This window comes from Callospermophilus lateralis, chromosome 4 (genome assembly GCF_048772815.1).
Source record: "Callospermophilus lateralis isolate mCalLat2 chromosome 4, mCalLat2.hap1, whole genome shotgun sequence".
Lineage (NCBI taxonomy): Eukaryota > Metazoa > Chordata > Mammalia > Rodentia > Sciuridae > Callospermophilus > Callospermophilus lateralis.
The window spans coordinates 148,631,708-148,644,411 of NC_135308.1; the positions used below are offsets into that span (position 1 = coordinate 148,631,708).

Genomic DNA, 12,704 nt, shown 5'->3' on the forward strand with positions numbered 1-12,704 from the left:
GAAAAAAATAACAAAGATTACTCTATCTAGCCAAGAAACAAACATTTTAAAAATGAACAGTGGAAATTTGTATTCCCTAAAATATACTTCTATGAATTAAGTATATAGAAAATATTCTGGAGATACTTATTTTGCCTCCATAACTATTGGTAGAACTTCTCAAATAAAGACCTTCTTAGAAGTTTGAATAGTACTTAATATTTATATTCTAGGTTAGGGTATCACTCAGTGGAAGAATGCATGCTTAGCATGGGTGGAGTCCTGGGTTCAGTCCCCAGCACCACACACTCAAAAATTTGGAAGTAAACTGTCCTCTTATTGTCGAATATTTCCTAATGGTGGGAGCATTAATTTCTTTATATAAATTATCACAATTAAAAAAAAACACGATAATTTGTATAGACTTGCTTTTAAAAACCTGAAAGACCTTAGAAGTAACATAAGAGTGGGTTATAGAGGCAAAAGTTAGAATTTAAAATGGAAAAGCATGAGAAAGTCATTCCTTTACTTCTAATGGACATATCATTTTTTGCCTGGATGGTTCACTGGAAGTAATTTCAGCAAGAAAAAAAAAAAGAGATTTAACTGACTTATTTCAAACAAATGTTGAAACAATTTAATATTTATTAAATCAAGCATTTCAGCCAGGCACTATGGCATAAGCCTGTAATCCCAGAGATTCAGGAGGCTGAGGCAGGAGAATCATGAGTTCCAGGATAGCCCCTGCAATTTAGGGAGACTCTGTCTCAAAATAAGCATTTAAAAATGGTCTGGGGAGTGCCTTTGGGTTCAATCCTCTGTACAAAAACAAACAAACCAAAAAACCCACAAATTGTTCCTTAAGTTTTTCTATTTAAAGAATGTGTATTTTAAAAGACAAAGTATAAAAAATAACTTGTTCAGGTTTGAAATGAATGTAAAATCAATTCCACATTTTTATTGATATTAAAACTAAAAAGATATACTGGGTAAAATTATCTTTGAAGTCATAATATACTTAATTAGTTATGTTAATGACATACTCTTAATTATTACTAAGAAAATGTGTCAATTGTGGACCAAGCCCAATTACCTGATATTTTGATGTCTTCTTGGAAATGACACACTCACAAATGCAGGTTTTAAAAATCTAAAAACCTAATATTTATAAGCTGGGTTGGGTGTCACATGCCTGTAATCCCAGCGGCTCTGGAGTCTGAGGCAAGAGGGTGTGAGTTCAAAGCCAGCCTCAGCAACAGCAAGGTGCTAAGAAACCGAGACCCTGTTTCTAAATAAAATACAAAAAAGGGCTGTATATGTGGCTCAGTGGTCTAGTTCCCAAGTTCAATTCCCAGTGCCCCCCCACTTGCAAAAAAACACCTAATATTTATAAATCTTGGTGTTATATTAATGATTTTAGCAGTTTAATTTATTCTAGGACACAAATTTAAATTCTTTAATATACTTTATATGCCAATAGAATAGATTTCTCTTGAAATCTTAAGAATTGGCTATGTAATAGTATATAGAAAAGAATGTATATGTAAAACAGATTTTGTGTTTTTTTTCTTAAGAACAATGTAAGCCACATGTGGTGGCATAGGCCTGTATTCCCAACTAATTCAGGTAAGGGGGAAGGAACACATGAACCCAGGAGTTTGAGACAAGCTTGGGCAACAGAGCAAGACCTCAAAAAAAAAAAAGGAATAAAGAACAATGTAATCTTTATACTTGTACTTTGTACATTTGTGACTAACAAATACACTGAAGCCTAAACCTAAATTCAGTATCTTTATTAATACTAATAAAAGTGATAGTGTTAGAAAAATTCACAATTACAACTTCAGAGCTGAAAGCTTGATACATATAATTTAGGAATAGCTGGTACTTCACATAACTGTTGCAGTTTTTTTGGAAGTTTACAGGAAGGGAGGACTTACACTTAAATAAGCTACTGATTAAACTTGTTTTAATTTAAACTTGAATTTCTGAACTACTCTAAAGACTTACATGACTTTTAGCTAATGTTATAATTGTATCATATTACTTAGGTTCAAGTTCTTTCTTCAAAGAGTCATCAGAATAACATGGACTGAAGAGACTTTCGAACACTTGCCATCTCTTGCTGCTGCTGTTTCATGAAAGGAGATATTAAACATTTGTTTAATTTTTAGTTAAGTGTTATACAATTTCAGCAAATAAAATATTTCAGTGCTTACACCAACCCTTATTTTTTCAATTTGAAATATATTGACTTACAGTTTCCATCATAATTTTTTTTTGCAACATAGCCATTTCTTTTTTAAGTTCACTTTGTGTACCAGTAAGTAGATTATCATGATTCTTCTCCAAGTCCTCCAAGCTCTAAAACACAAAAGGTTACTTCAGTTTTAGACCATAACTTTTTACCTCAATTTCTAAACTTGGAAAATTGTCAAAAAAAATAATGTTAATTATATTTATTCCAACTAAAAATACATTCTAAGTAATACATGAAAATCAAAATTCCTAGTATGAAAAAGTAAAATAAATCAGATAAGAATCAAATACAATTTCAGAAGATACAATAGTAGTATACTTTACTGGAAATAATGGGTTAAAGAACTATTAATGTAAAAGTGGAGAAAAAAAGGAAAGGTACCATCAGTATAATACCATAATTTTGAAAATTTCTAATAAGTTTCTCAAACATCAGGTTATAACCTACTAATTATGACCAATAGTCAATGTGACATGAATTCACTAGAGAGAAAAAAATGATCTATAGTATGAACTCTTAAAACAACTTATATTTTAACTCTTTACTATTTACTCAACAGTTATCCTAGTGCCTGCTATGTAAAAAGTACTATGTTAAGTGCTGTGGAGAAATTTAAAAATAAATAATTCATGGTTGCTTCTTTATTCCAAAGAGAAGAAACATATAAACAAAAATAACACAAAAGCTTTATAACAGGAATGGAAATGTAGCTTACTCAGGCTATATCAAAGAAAATGGGGACTGAATCCAATTTATTTGGCAAAAAAGTAAAATTTCAATAAATAAAGTATTCTAGGGGGAAAATATAAGCAAAAGCATGGACATACAGTGAGTGGGTTCAGAGAAAGCAATTATGTAGAGGGGTAGAAGTAATAAAGTACATGAAACTTAAAAAGAGTCATGACAGGGATCTCAAAGACCTAAGAATGTAGAATGGGAATGTAGATTTTTCAGGAGGAAAGAGATTTTTTTTTTTTTTTTTTTTTTTAGAAAAATAACATGGAAGACTTATGAAGGATGGCCTGGAGAACAGAGAAATCAGTTAAAGAGTTTTAATGGTAAAATCAAAAAGTGATAAGGGCCCAAACTAAGGTAATAACAGTAGGAATTAAAAGAAAGAACCACTGATGAAGAAAAATTACAAGATCCTAGTTATAAATGAATGTGAAAGATAAAGGAGGTGGAGGAGTCAAAGTATACTGAAGTTCCTATCCTAGGTAGTAATATTAAATTATAACATTTAGAAAAAATATTTTCTAGTTTTATCAAACCTTCATACCAATTAACAAATTTTATTCTCAGGGAGCATTAGAGAAAGCAAGTTCTCTATGTGAAAATGCTTTTAATTTTAAAAGTAACTTTTGCATCTTTAAAACTATTTTACTATTTAGATCACAACTTGCACAATTGTCAGTAAATAATTTCAATCCACAAATTTTTACTCTTAAGCTATCTTGCCTATCAGAATTTGGAATATAAAGTCATTTTTGATTACTGCAATAAATTCTAAAAGCAAATATGCCATACTTATATGTACATCTGAAAATAAATATTAATATCAATTGGATCTTTTCTATTTAATAAAGACTATGTAGAAACAGTTAAACAGAGAATAATGACTTAAATGTTAATTATGTGGATTTGATACATAAGTATATTTCCAGGTAAAATTCCCAATTTACCATTTCTGTCTTGAATAATCACCATAAAACAGAATCCTAAAGTAAAGATATATATTGTCACTTGAGAGAAATGTGTTCAAAATGAAAAGGTAAAAATTTTAAATGCATTAGCAAAATACTTTCCCCGTAAGTTTGGAAACAAAAGAATTATTTTCTATTTCCATAAGTATATTGTTTTTTAAGACTGTATTGTTACAAAATGTACAACATTTACCTTTACGAACTGCTCATATAGTTGTCTAATTGTTTTCAGTCTCTGATTCTGAACAATTCTAGATTGTTGAAAAACCTTTTGTTGTTGTCGAAACATATTCTATAATCATAAAAAGAAAAAACTGTGGTAATAACAATTTGGTAAATTGTTTTGTTTGTTTTCAGTGCTGGGGATCAAACCTAGGGCTTCACACATGTTAGTTAGACAGACATTTTACCTCTGAGATATGTCCCCAGCCCTGAAGTTTTAAACTTAGCAAAAAATATTCCATTTTCAACTATTCTTGAAAAGAATAGTTCATAAGTTGGTAGTTTTAAGTTTTTGTTTCAATAACTATTATGACAGAGTTTAGATAATTTGTGTTTATTGCTAATATGGAATAATTATAATAATCTTACCACTCAATGAGTAGGAAATCTTAATGCTCAAGACATGTATTATTCTAGGTAATTTCAATATCCACATGGATGATCTTCCATAATGGTGGTCTTTCAGTTCCTTAACCTATCCTCCACCAATGATTTTTTTTTAATTTTTTAATATTTATTTTTTAGTTTTCGACAGACACAACATCTTTGTTTGCATGTGGTGCTGAGGATCGAACCCGGGCCGCAAGCATGGGAGGCGAGCGCGCTACCCCTTGAGCCATATCCCCAGCCCACCAATGATTTTTGTCTTCCCTATTTTAGACATTCACTTACATACTTATACACTAGATTTTGCCTTTATCAATGATAGGACCTTTCTATAGTATTGATAATGGCAAACAAAATATATACTAACTTTGTGTCAGACTTATAAGTTCAAACTTATATGAACTCGGGCTGGGGATGTGGCTCAAGTGGTAGCGCGCTCGCCTGGCATGCGTGCGGCCCGGGTTCGATTCTCAGCACCACGTACAAACAAGGATGTTGTGTCTGCCGAAAACTAAAAAAATAAATATCAAAAAATTCTCTCTCTCTCTCTCTCTCTCTCTCTCTCTCTCTCTCTCTCTCTCTCCTCTCTCACTCTCTCTTAAAAAAAAAAAAAAAAACTTATATGAACTCATTTAATCCTGTGAGATAGATAGGTACTCATGAGTCACTTGAGAGTTGAGGAAAGTAAGACTTAAAGTTAAATAATTTGTCCACAGTTTCACAGGTACCAATTGCCCAAACCAGGATTTGATCTCAAACTGTATTTTTCCAGAGTCCAGGTACACTGTATATGCATAACTGTTTCTCCACACATCCCAGGATTTGATCACCACCTCAACATTCAAGCTTACTCTCTTTAGTAATACAGTTCAATAATATATCAGGAAACTAAATCCATTAATTCTACCTATTTTCACTGTCATTCCTATTCCTGTTGTCCTAACTTTCCTCTTTCCCAGTTTAAATTATATGGACAATTATTATAATTACTCCTTTACATATACACCTTGCCCCTTTCTGACTCTTTGTCACACTTAATTGGTTAAACCTCAACCCTAAAAAATTCAACTCTCTAGCTACTCTATCTAGAAGCAAGACTTTCACCATCTGATTATCTTATTAAAGAAATAAAAGAAATCTAAAGAGAACTTTATCAGTTTCCCATTACAATATCGACTGTCCACCTACATTAATTTATGCTCAAGATACTCTGCATTCCCTTTTGTTTCGAAGGATGAACTATCCTTGTGCGTAAGGCCAACTTTTTCACATGTCCCACCCATTCTCAAGAATTCAGCAAATGATTCCCTCTTTCTGTTATTTTAAATTTGTCCCTCTAAAATTATTCCTGTCAATATACAGTCATGTTGCCACTTCTCTTATCTTAAAAACAAAAAGAACAACAACAACAAAACCCTATTTTTCTCCTCAGGTCATCTTATTTCTTTGCCATTCTGTCTTTGCCATTTCTTTGCCATTCAGATTTTTGCCCTCACTTTTCTACCAAAATCATTCTGATCCAGGACACCAATGGTCCTCCACATTGCCAAATCCACCCTATTTGGCCTGTAACCAGCATGTAACAAAAGTAATCCTGTTTCCTTCTTAAAAAGCTTGCTTTATTTGGTGTAGAGTGGTTTACACATTAGATATTAGCTCAAACATAATGGAGTTTCCTTTGCGGGTTCTCCCTTACTTCCAGAACACTAAACATTCAAGTAAAATTTATAATTTACAATCATGACTTTATCTCATCCAGTTTTCATGGCTTAAAAACTGTCTTTAAACTAATACTCAACTTTGTATCTTTAGCCTCTCTCTCCTGAACTCCAGACTAATATACCAGTGACCTATTCAATTTCTCCTTGGACATTTCATGTGCATTTAAAATTTAACATTTCCCAAACTGAGTTAACCAGCTCCCAAGTCAATACCTTAGCTCTTAAGGAATGTTTGATAATTACAAACAATGAAAGGATAAGTTGAAAGAGCAATTAATGCAAAGTATTTGAGCAGGGCTGATTTCTATTTCCCATAACACATTAAGAGTCAACTATCTGGGTGGGGGCTATAGCTCAGTGACAGAATGCTTTGCCTTGCATGTACTGACCAAGGGTTCAATCTCCAGCATCTCAGATTAAGAAGAGAAAAAAAAAATTTAAGAGTAAACTATATTCTGACTATAGTGATTAGCTCAGGAATGAACTACTAAATCAGGATATTCCTCCAGAACTTTCTGCCAGAGCTAGCGAGAAAGATTATCTCAATCCACTGCAGTTACGAAATTATTTTAAAAATTTGTAGTAAGTCTAGAATTGAACAACAACAACAACAAAAAAAAAATCTATCAAGATGAAACCCACTAAGGTTTGCAATAGTCCCAAGTTGCACTACATAGGCAACCCTTTCCTATCCCCATCAGGTATGCCTGAATCTAAACTACACTGATTTTCATTTATATTATCCAATAATCCTTCTTTTGTCCTTTAACAAATTTTTGTCACTGGAAAATCAAGAATTCCAAACAATGTAAGATGGCTAACGGCTTTTATGAGTATAATATATTCCTATTCTGTGGTTTGAAGTTCAGCATCTTTAAAAAACACAGCCAATAATGAGAAATGGAATCTGGTTTAGTTCCATGGGCCTAATACAAAGCTAGATTCTCTACTGATACTTGAGACTTGGTTATAATAAAGTAATTGAAAAGCTAATAATGATACCAACAGCTAGTTTTTCTTCTTGTTCCTCAGCTTTCTGCAAATCTATATCCCACTGCTGAAACAAAGTCATAAATTGCTGAGAATATTCTTGGTTAAGCTTCTGTCTGTAAAACATAATAATGAATGTTGTCACACTTCATGCCAATAGGGAAAAAAAAAACATGCAAGACAATATTGAGTTGGTGTATTTTTATCCTACATAAAAAAGAAGGAAATCAAAGCAACTTAAATATTCTGATAGGAAACCAAAAAGTAAAATTAGATTCATACTGATTCCAGAATTTTTTTCCTAATAAGCTAAAACAAAGTCCTTTCACATGCTTTAGCTATTGAAAATTTTATCATTTATATAAATTTTCCAGAAAAATTTATTTGCTCTCCAAAGAGTTTATTTTTCATTTTCCCCTACTGAATGTACATATTGATATGTTAAACAGATTAAAACATTTCTAAATAGAAACATGTCATTTGACTTTTTTTTCCATTTTGGCACAGGAAAGATTTTGTACAAAGGATTAGTTAAATCAGTGAAAATATAAAAAATATTTACAATATAAAACTGACCTCTTCTTACATTGTCAAACATAGTTAACTATAAGATAACTAATAATTTCTATCATATTTACCTTTTACTTAACTAGTATATTTCTGGAGTGAATGTGCATTATTTTTATAATTTAAAAAACTTCATTTGTTATCTGGAAGGAGAAAAAAGTAATTTACACCCAACATAACTTTCCTGTGTTCATGTATGAATACATGACCAGTGTAATTCTACATCATATACACCCATAATAATGGGAAGTTATATTCCATGTATGTAAAACATATCAAAATACACTCTTATTATTGTATATCTAAAAATAGCAACAAAAAATATAATGTTCACTCACTGCTAAGAAGCAGTTATCAATTCTATGAAGGCATGAGGTTATAGGACTACTTGCTTAGAGGAAAAATCAAGCCAAATATATTTTCACTAGACTTTCCAAAAAATAGAAGATCATAATACTACTTTTCATAAGTGACTGTACAATATATACTAAGTGATAAGAATGTGACCTTAAAAACCCAGCAACCTTACCTTTGCTCCTGCTGTGTTTTCCAAACATGTTCAATTTTCTGGTTACTGGTTTTGAAAGAAGCCTTGGTATACATTTCTAATCTTTTTCTCTTGGCAAGAAGAGCTTTGTTAATGTCAGCTATATTGAAAGAAACATTCATTAAAATTGAATATTGGAGAAAATTATTTTGTTCCCACATATCTAAGTAAATATAATTATGGGTAAAGTTCATTAAAATATTAAAGAGACATTTAAAATTAAATTTAAAATACCAACATAATATACAAAAAGTTATATTTTTGAGCATTCAGGATTTTAGATTTCTGACTAGTAAGTCTGTGCAGATATTTCAAAATCCAAGAAACTCTGAAATCTGAAACATTTATGGTCCCAGGCATTTTGGATAAAGGATTCCCCAGCCTCATGCCAATTCTGATTTTCCTAAGTGAAAATAATTTTTAAATTTAGGGGTGATAGAAAAAAAAGCTAATAAAACAAAGGATAGGATAGACTTCAATTTCCTTGTGAGAAAATATTTTAATAAAAGCTAAAAAAGGACATACTTGGCTGAATCATTATTAGAACTCATTATATAAAACACATGAAAATAATCTATTGTAAACCTAATTTTAAAAAGCCTAATTAAAAAAGGATAACAAATAAGAAAATTATGTTAAAAATATAGTTAATGACACTATTAAGTATATTTTTTTTATTAAAAGAAACAAAGACCAAACATAGAAAAAAAATCTTAGTTTAATAGATGAATTCATTTAAGAATACTTAAAATAAATGCTTTCATGGAGCTTTCTTGTAGACATTTTACCCTAAGCACTGCAATTCATAATATTTTTAATACTTCAAATAATACTATGGATCTACCACAAATAGTTATCACTCAGTAATCATGATGGCACTGTACTACATATAAATATTTTATAATTTTAGCATCCAAAATAATACATTTGTAAAACAGTGAACTGTCACCAAACAAAACACATATTAAAAAAAAAGATTTGATTGTATGAATAATCCTTCTGAGAAGCCAAATATTGACTCATTTTAAAGAGTATTTTCCCTTAAATTTTCCTGTAACTGATTTTTAACATAAAAAAAATCTTAAAAATTTTGGATCTGATTACAAATGTCTTAATGGCTAGCAAAATTGTTTTTCATTTTCAACTGCAGTTTATTAATGTAAAAATAACAATAGTTATTTTAGAGCCTTCAGTTTATAATCCTTCCAAAAGAAAGGAACACAGGAAGAGTTCTAAAATATAGAGTAAATGAAAAACTGATGTACATACAGATATATAGATATGTACTATGTACACGTGTTACTCAATCTTAAATTACAAAGAAGTATATACTTTTCCCATTCTTGCCCCCGCCTAAAATTCCATTAAAGCTACACATGTCTAAAAGCATCATTCTCACATGGTGAAAAAGGTTAAGTAAGGAAATTAATGAAACTAAATCACACTTGGTTATGCAAAATCCCAAATGTGAGCAAAGAAATAATAGTTGCGTAGGTCGCTGATTAACATTTTCTATTGTACAAATTACTATGTGGTTTTAAATAATTTTCTTTAAATGAAAATCTCCAAAAACATACCTCCAAATTTTTCCAGCATGTTCTGTACTTCACCCCTGTAAAGAAATTACACTTAAAAAACTTTTTGAGATGGGAAATGTAACTCAGTGTTGGAGCATTTTTGACTAGCATGTGCAAGTGCCTAAGTTCAACCCCAGCAGGAAAAAAATAAAATAAACTTTTAATTAAATATCCATAAAATATCATACTTATTTTGGAAGAAATATGAGAGCCAAGTATTTTACATACAATACTTGTCAGACAACCAAAGCCAATTTTTCTTATTTTAAATGTTACCCCATATCTTCAACTATTCCTGCAGAAGGCCTTTTCTTCCCATGCTTATCAATTGCTGGGGTCTTTCCTGTATTGACAAAAAAGGAAAATATTTTTGATATTAAGTATGCTACTTTGGTAAATTTTAATGAGATAATTTTCATTTGTGAGTCTTTTAAGCATTTTGCCAATATAATTTTAAAAGTAGATATATAAACAGTACTTTCTCTGCAGGTTGGGTAAAATTAAATCAAGTTTCAGAACTATTTTATAGGACCAATCTTTCAAGTCTTCCTGGGGTAAGGTCATACATAGTAAGCAGTGTACTATTCATGGACAAGTTGGGAATAATGATGGCAAAGGCAAGAGATGCTATGTAAATTTTTTTAAGTCTGATACAGGAATATTAGGATTCAAAGGAGAAACAAAGCACATGAAAATGCTTAACAAAATTTTATTAGTTTTAAATAAAGTAGATTCAAAACAAATGAACCACAGGACATCATAACTGTCCAGCTTTAGGTATACAGTACCTTCAGCAACATCCTCCTCTGAACCACTCAGATCTTTATCTTCTTTCTCAAAGTCAAAGGCTCTTACAAGCTGATCCTCCACTGATTGTTTCCCAGATTTCCCAGAATGCTTTCTTACAGAAGGTACCATGTTTAGATTAGATGTCTTCAGACTTAAAAAAAAAAAAAAAAAAAAAAAAAAGACAAGTCTTTCAAACCGATTCCAAAAGCATCATTTAAACCAACTGATAAAATTTAAAATGTTACCCGTTTCCTAGTACATTCCATTGGTCCAAAAGTTAACCTATTTACATTTGTTGGTTAAAAAGGAAAAACAAAGAGTGGGGCACAGTGGTGCACACCTGTAATCCCTGAGGCTTAGGAAGTTAAGACAGGAGGATCGCAAGATAAAGCCAGCCTCAGCAATGGCGTGGTGCTAAGCAACTCAGTGAGACTCTGTCACTAAATAAAATGCAAAATAGGGCTGGGGATGTGACTCAGCGGTCTAGTGCCCCTGAGTTCCAATCCCTGGTACCAAAAAGGATCAAGAACATAATGATGGCGTCAACCCCGACTCCAAAAGTGCTATGCCCATGAGGATTGAGGGATCTGAATTTGAGCCCCACCTCTGCCAGATTCTTGCTAAATTTGGGCAAATCTATTCCACATCTCAGTCTCAAAGTGGAATCGCGGTTGCTGGCAAGACAGATCATGCCAGACTTAAGTTCATGGCAACACTCATCTCCCAGAGGAGTTCCACGGGACTGGGGCCGAGGGTATCGCTCAGCGCTGGAGCGCTCGGCCCGGGTTCCAACCCCAGTCCAGCAAAAAAGACAAACCAAGCAAACAGCAAGGCCGGGCACGGTGGCGCACACCGTGGCTCGGGAGGCTGAGGCAGGAGGACCGCGAGTTCACCCCAGCCTCAGCAATGGCGAGGCACTAAGCAACTCGGTGAGATCCTGTCTCTAATTAAATACAGAATAGGCTGGGGATGTGGCTCAGAGGCCGTGTCCCTGAGTTCAATCCCCGGTCCCCCACCCACCCACCACCAAAAAAAGTCCAAGCGGGCCTAGGAAAATTCTATGAAACCTCTACAACATACATAGGACATACATATGGAGGGAAAACGAAGGAAGGGAAAATGAAGGAGTCCCCAGTTCCCTGTCCTGGTTTTTAACGGGTTTGGGGCGCGCAGGAGCGAAAAGGCGGAGGCAGGCCCCGGCCGCGCTCCCCATAAACCCGGCCCCAGACGCGGCTCCGCGACCTGCCCTCCACCCACCCGCGCCTGCCCCAGGCTCTGCCCTCGGTGGGACCCCGGCCCCATCTTCCCGTCGGAGGCCCCAGGTAACGCCAATAGGGATTCACCTCAAAAGCAAGAGTAGCCTCCGCCCGCAGGAAACCCTCAAGCCGACAAATCCCACCCCTCCTTACACTAAATAAAACCTCAGTGGCCCCATCACGTTACTAGACTCCCAACAAGTAAACGTTCGACCTCCCCTATCCCGGCTCCTCACCTGAGCACTCAGCTGCTTCTTCGTCGTCGCCGCCAGAAAACCTTTCTGAGGCAATTTGCTATTCGAGCGGGAGAAAAACCAGTCTCGCCTCAGCCAGGCGCCTCGCTCATTGGCTGAACGCTGGGCGCATGCGTGCTCGAGGACGAGCCCCGCCTCCCCACGGGGCGGTCGCTCGCGGGCACGTTCGCCACGCCCACGTTTTAGCCCGCGCTTGAGGCTTGGCGCCTTCCAGTTTCTACATTTTAAATTTATGTAATCTCAAAAATGTGAAGAGACAGTGCGAACTATGAAACAGATGAACACATCACCTACTTTGTGAAGTACAACTTCACCGAAGTCGATTCACGGATTCTCCTCAGGAAAGCCTATCCGCCTCAGCCCGCCCCTTTCTCTCACGTCCCTTTCCCGCCACTTCTGAGAGGTGTGAAAGTTTTCCGCGGGGCGTGTTGAACGTTCAACTCCTCCCGTTT

The 12,704-nt window shown here is 34.2% G+C and overlaps 2 protein-coding genes across 5 annotated transcripts in view; one reads left to right on the plus strand and one right to left on the minus strand.

Moving 5' to 3' along the window:
• The window catches only part of Chpt1 (choline phosphotransferase 1), a 34,382-nt gene extending 31,159 nt beyond the window's left edge, over nucleotides 1-3,223 (plus strand). For both annotated transcript variants that reach the window (XR_013091240.1, XM_076855015.1), the window contains exon 9: nucleotides 2,031-3,223. Coding sequence is in view for 1 of the 2 variants with exons in the window: in XM_076855015.1 (XP_076711130.1) it covers nucleotides 2,031-2,075 (45 nt within the window). In the remaining variant the exon portion in view is untranslated. The remainder of the gene's footprint in view (nucleotides 1-2,030) is intronic.
• On the minus strand, nucleotides 1,864-12,295 carry Sycp3 (synaptonemal complex protein 3). 3 transcript variants are annotated; one of them, XM_076855016.1, is made up of 8 exons: nucleotides 12,235-12,295; nucleotides 10,742-10,893; nucleotides 10,230-10,296; nucleotides 9,954-9,988; nucleotides 8,359-8,476; nucleotides 7,279-7,378; nucleotides 4,136-4,234; nucleotides 1,864-2,343 (listed from the first exon to the last, which is right to left on the minus strand). In XM_076855016.1, the coding sequence occupies exons 2-8, from the start codon at nucleotides 10,869-10,871 to the stop codon at nucleotides 2,215-2,217; spliced, it is 678 nt and encodes a 225-aa protein (XP_076711131.1). In that variant the 5' UTR covers nucleotides 10,872-10,893; nucleotides 12,235-12,295; the 3' UTR covers nucleotides 1,864-2,214. The 3 variants fall into 3 exon arrangements, with proteins under 3 accessions (XP_076711131.1, XP_076711133.1, XP_076711132.1); XM_076855018.1 differs by lacking the exon at nucleotides 12,235-12,295 and having other exon boundaries at nucleotides 1,864-2,110; nucleotides 2,239-2,343; nucleotides 10,742-10,874; XM_076855017.1 differs by lacking the exon at nucleotides 1,864-2,343 and having other exon boundaries at nucleotides 4,093-4,234.
• Nucleotides 12,296-12,704: the final 409 nt, after the last annotated feature.

Coding starts and splice junctions, on each gene's coding strand:
- Sycp3 (XM_076855018.1), bottom strand. CDS start 10,871: ATGGTACCTTCTGTAAGAAAGCATTCTGGGAAATCTGGGAAACAATCA. Junction 10,297..10,741: donor AGAGGAGGATGTTGCTGAAG/GTACTGTATACC, acceptor TTGTCAATACAG/GAAAGACCCCAGCAATTGAT. Junction 7,379..8,358: donor AAAACACAGCAGGAGCAAAG/GTAAGGTTGCTG, acceptor TATGTTTTACAG/ACAGAAGCTTAACCAAGAAT.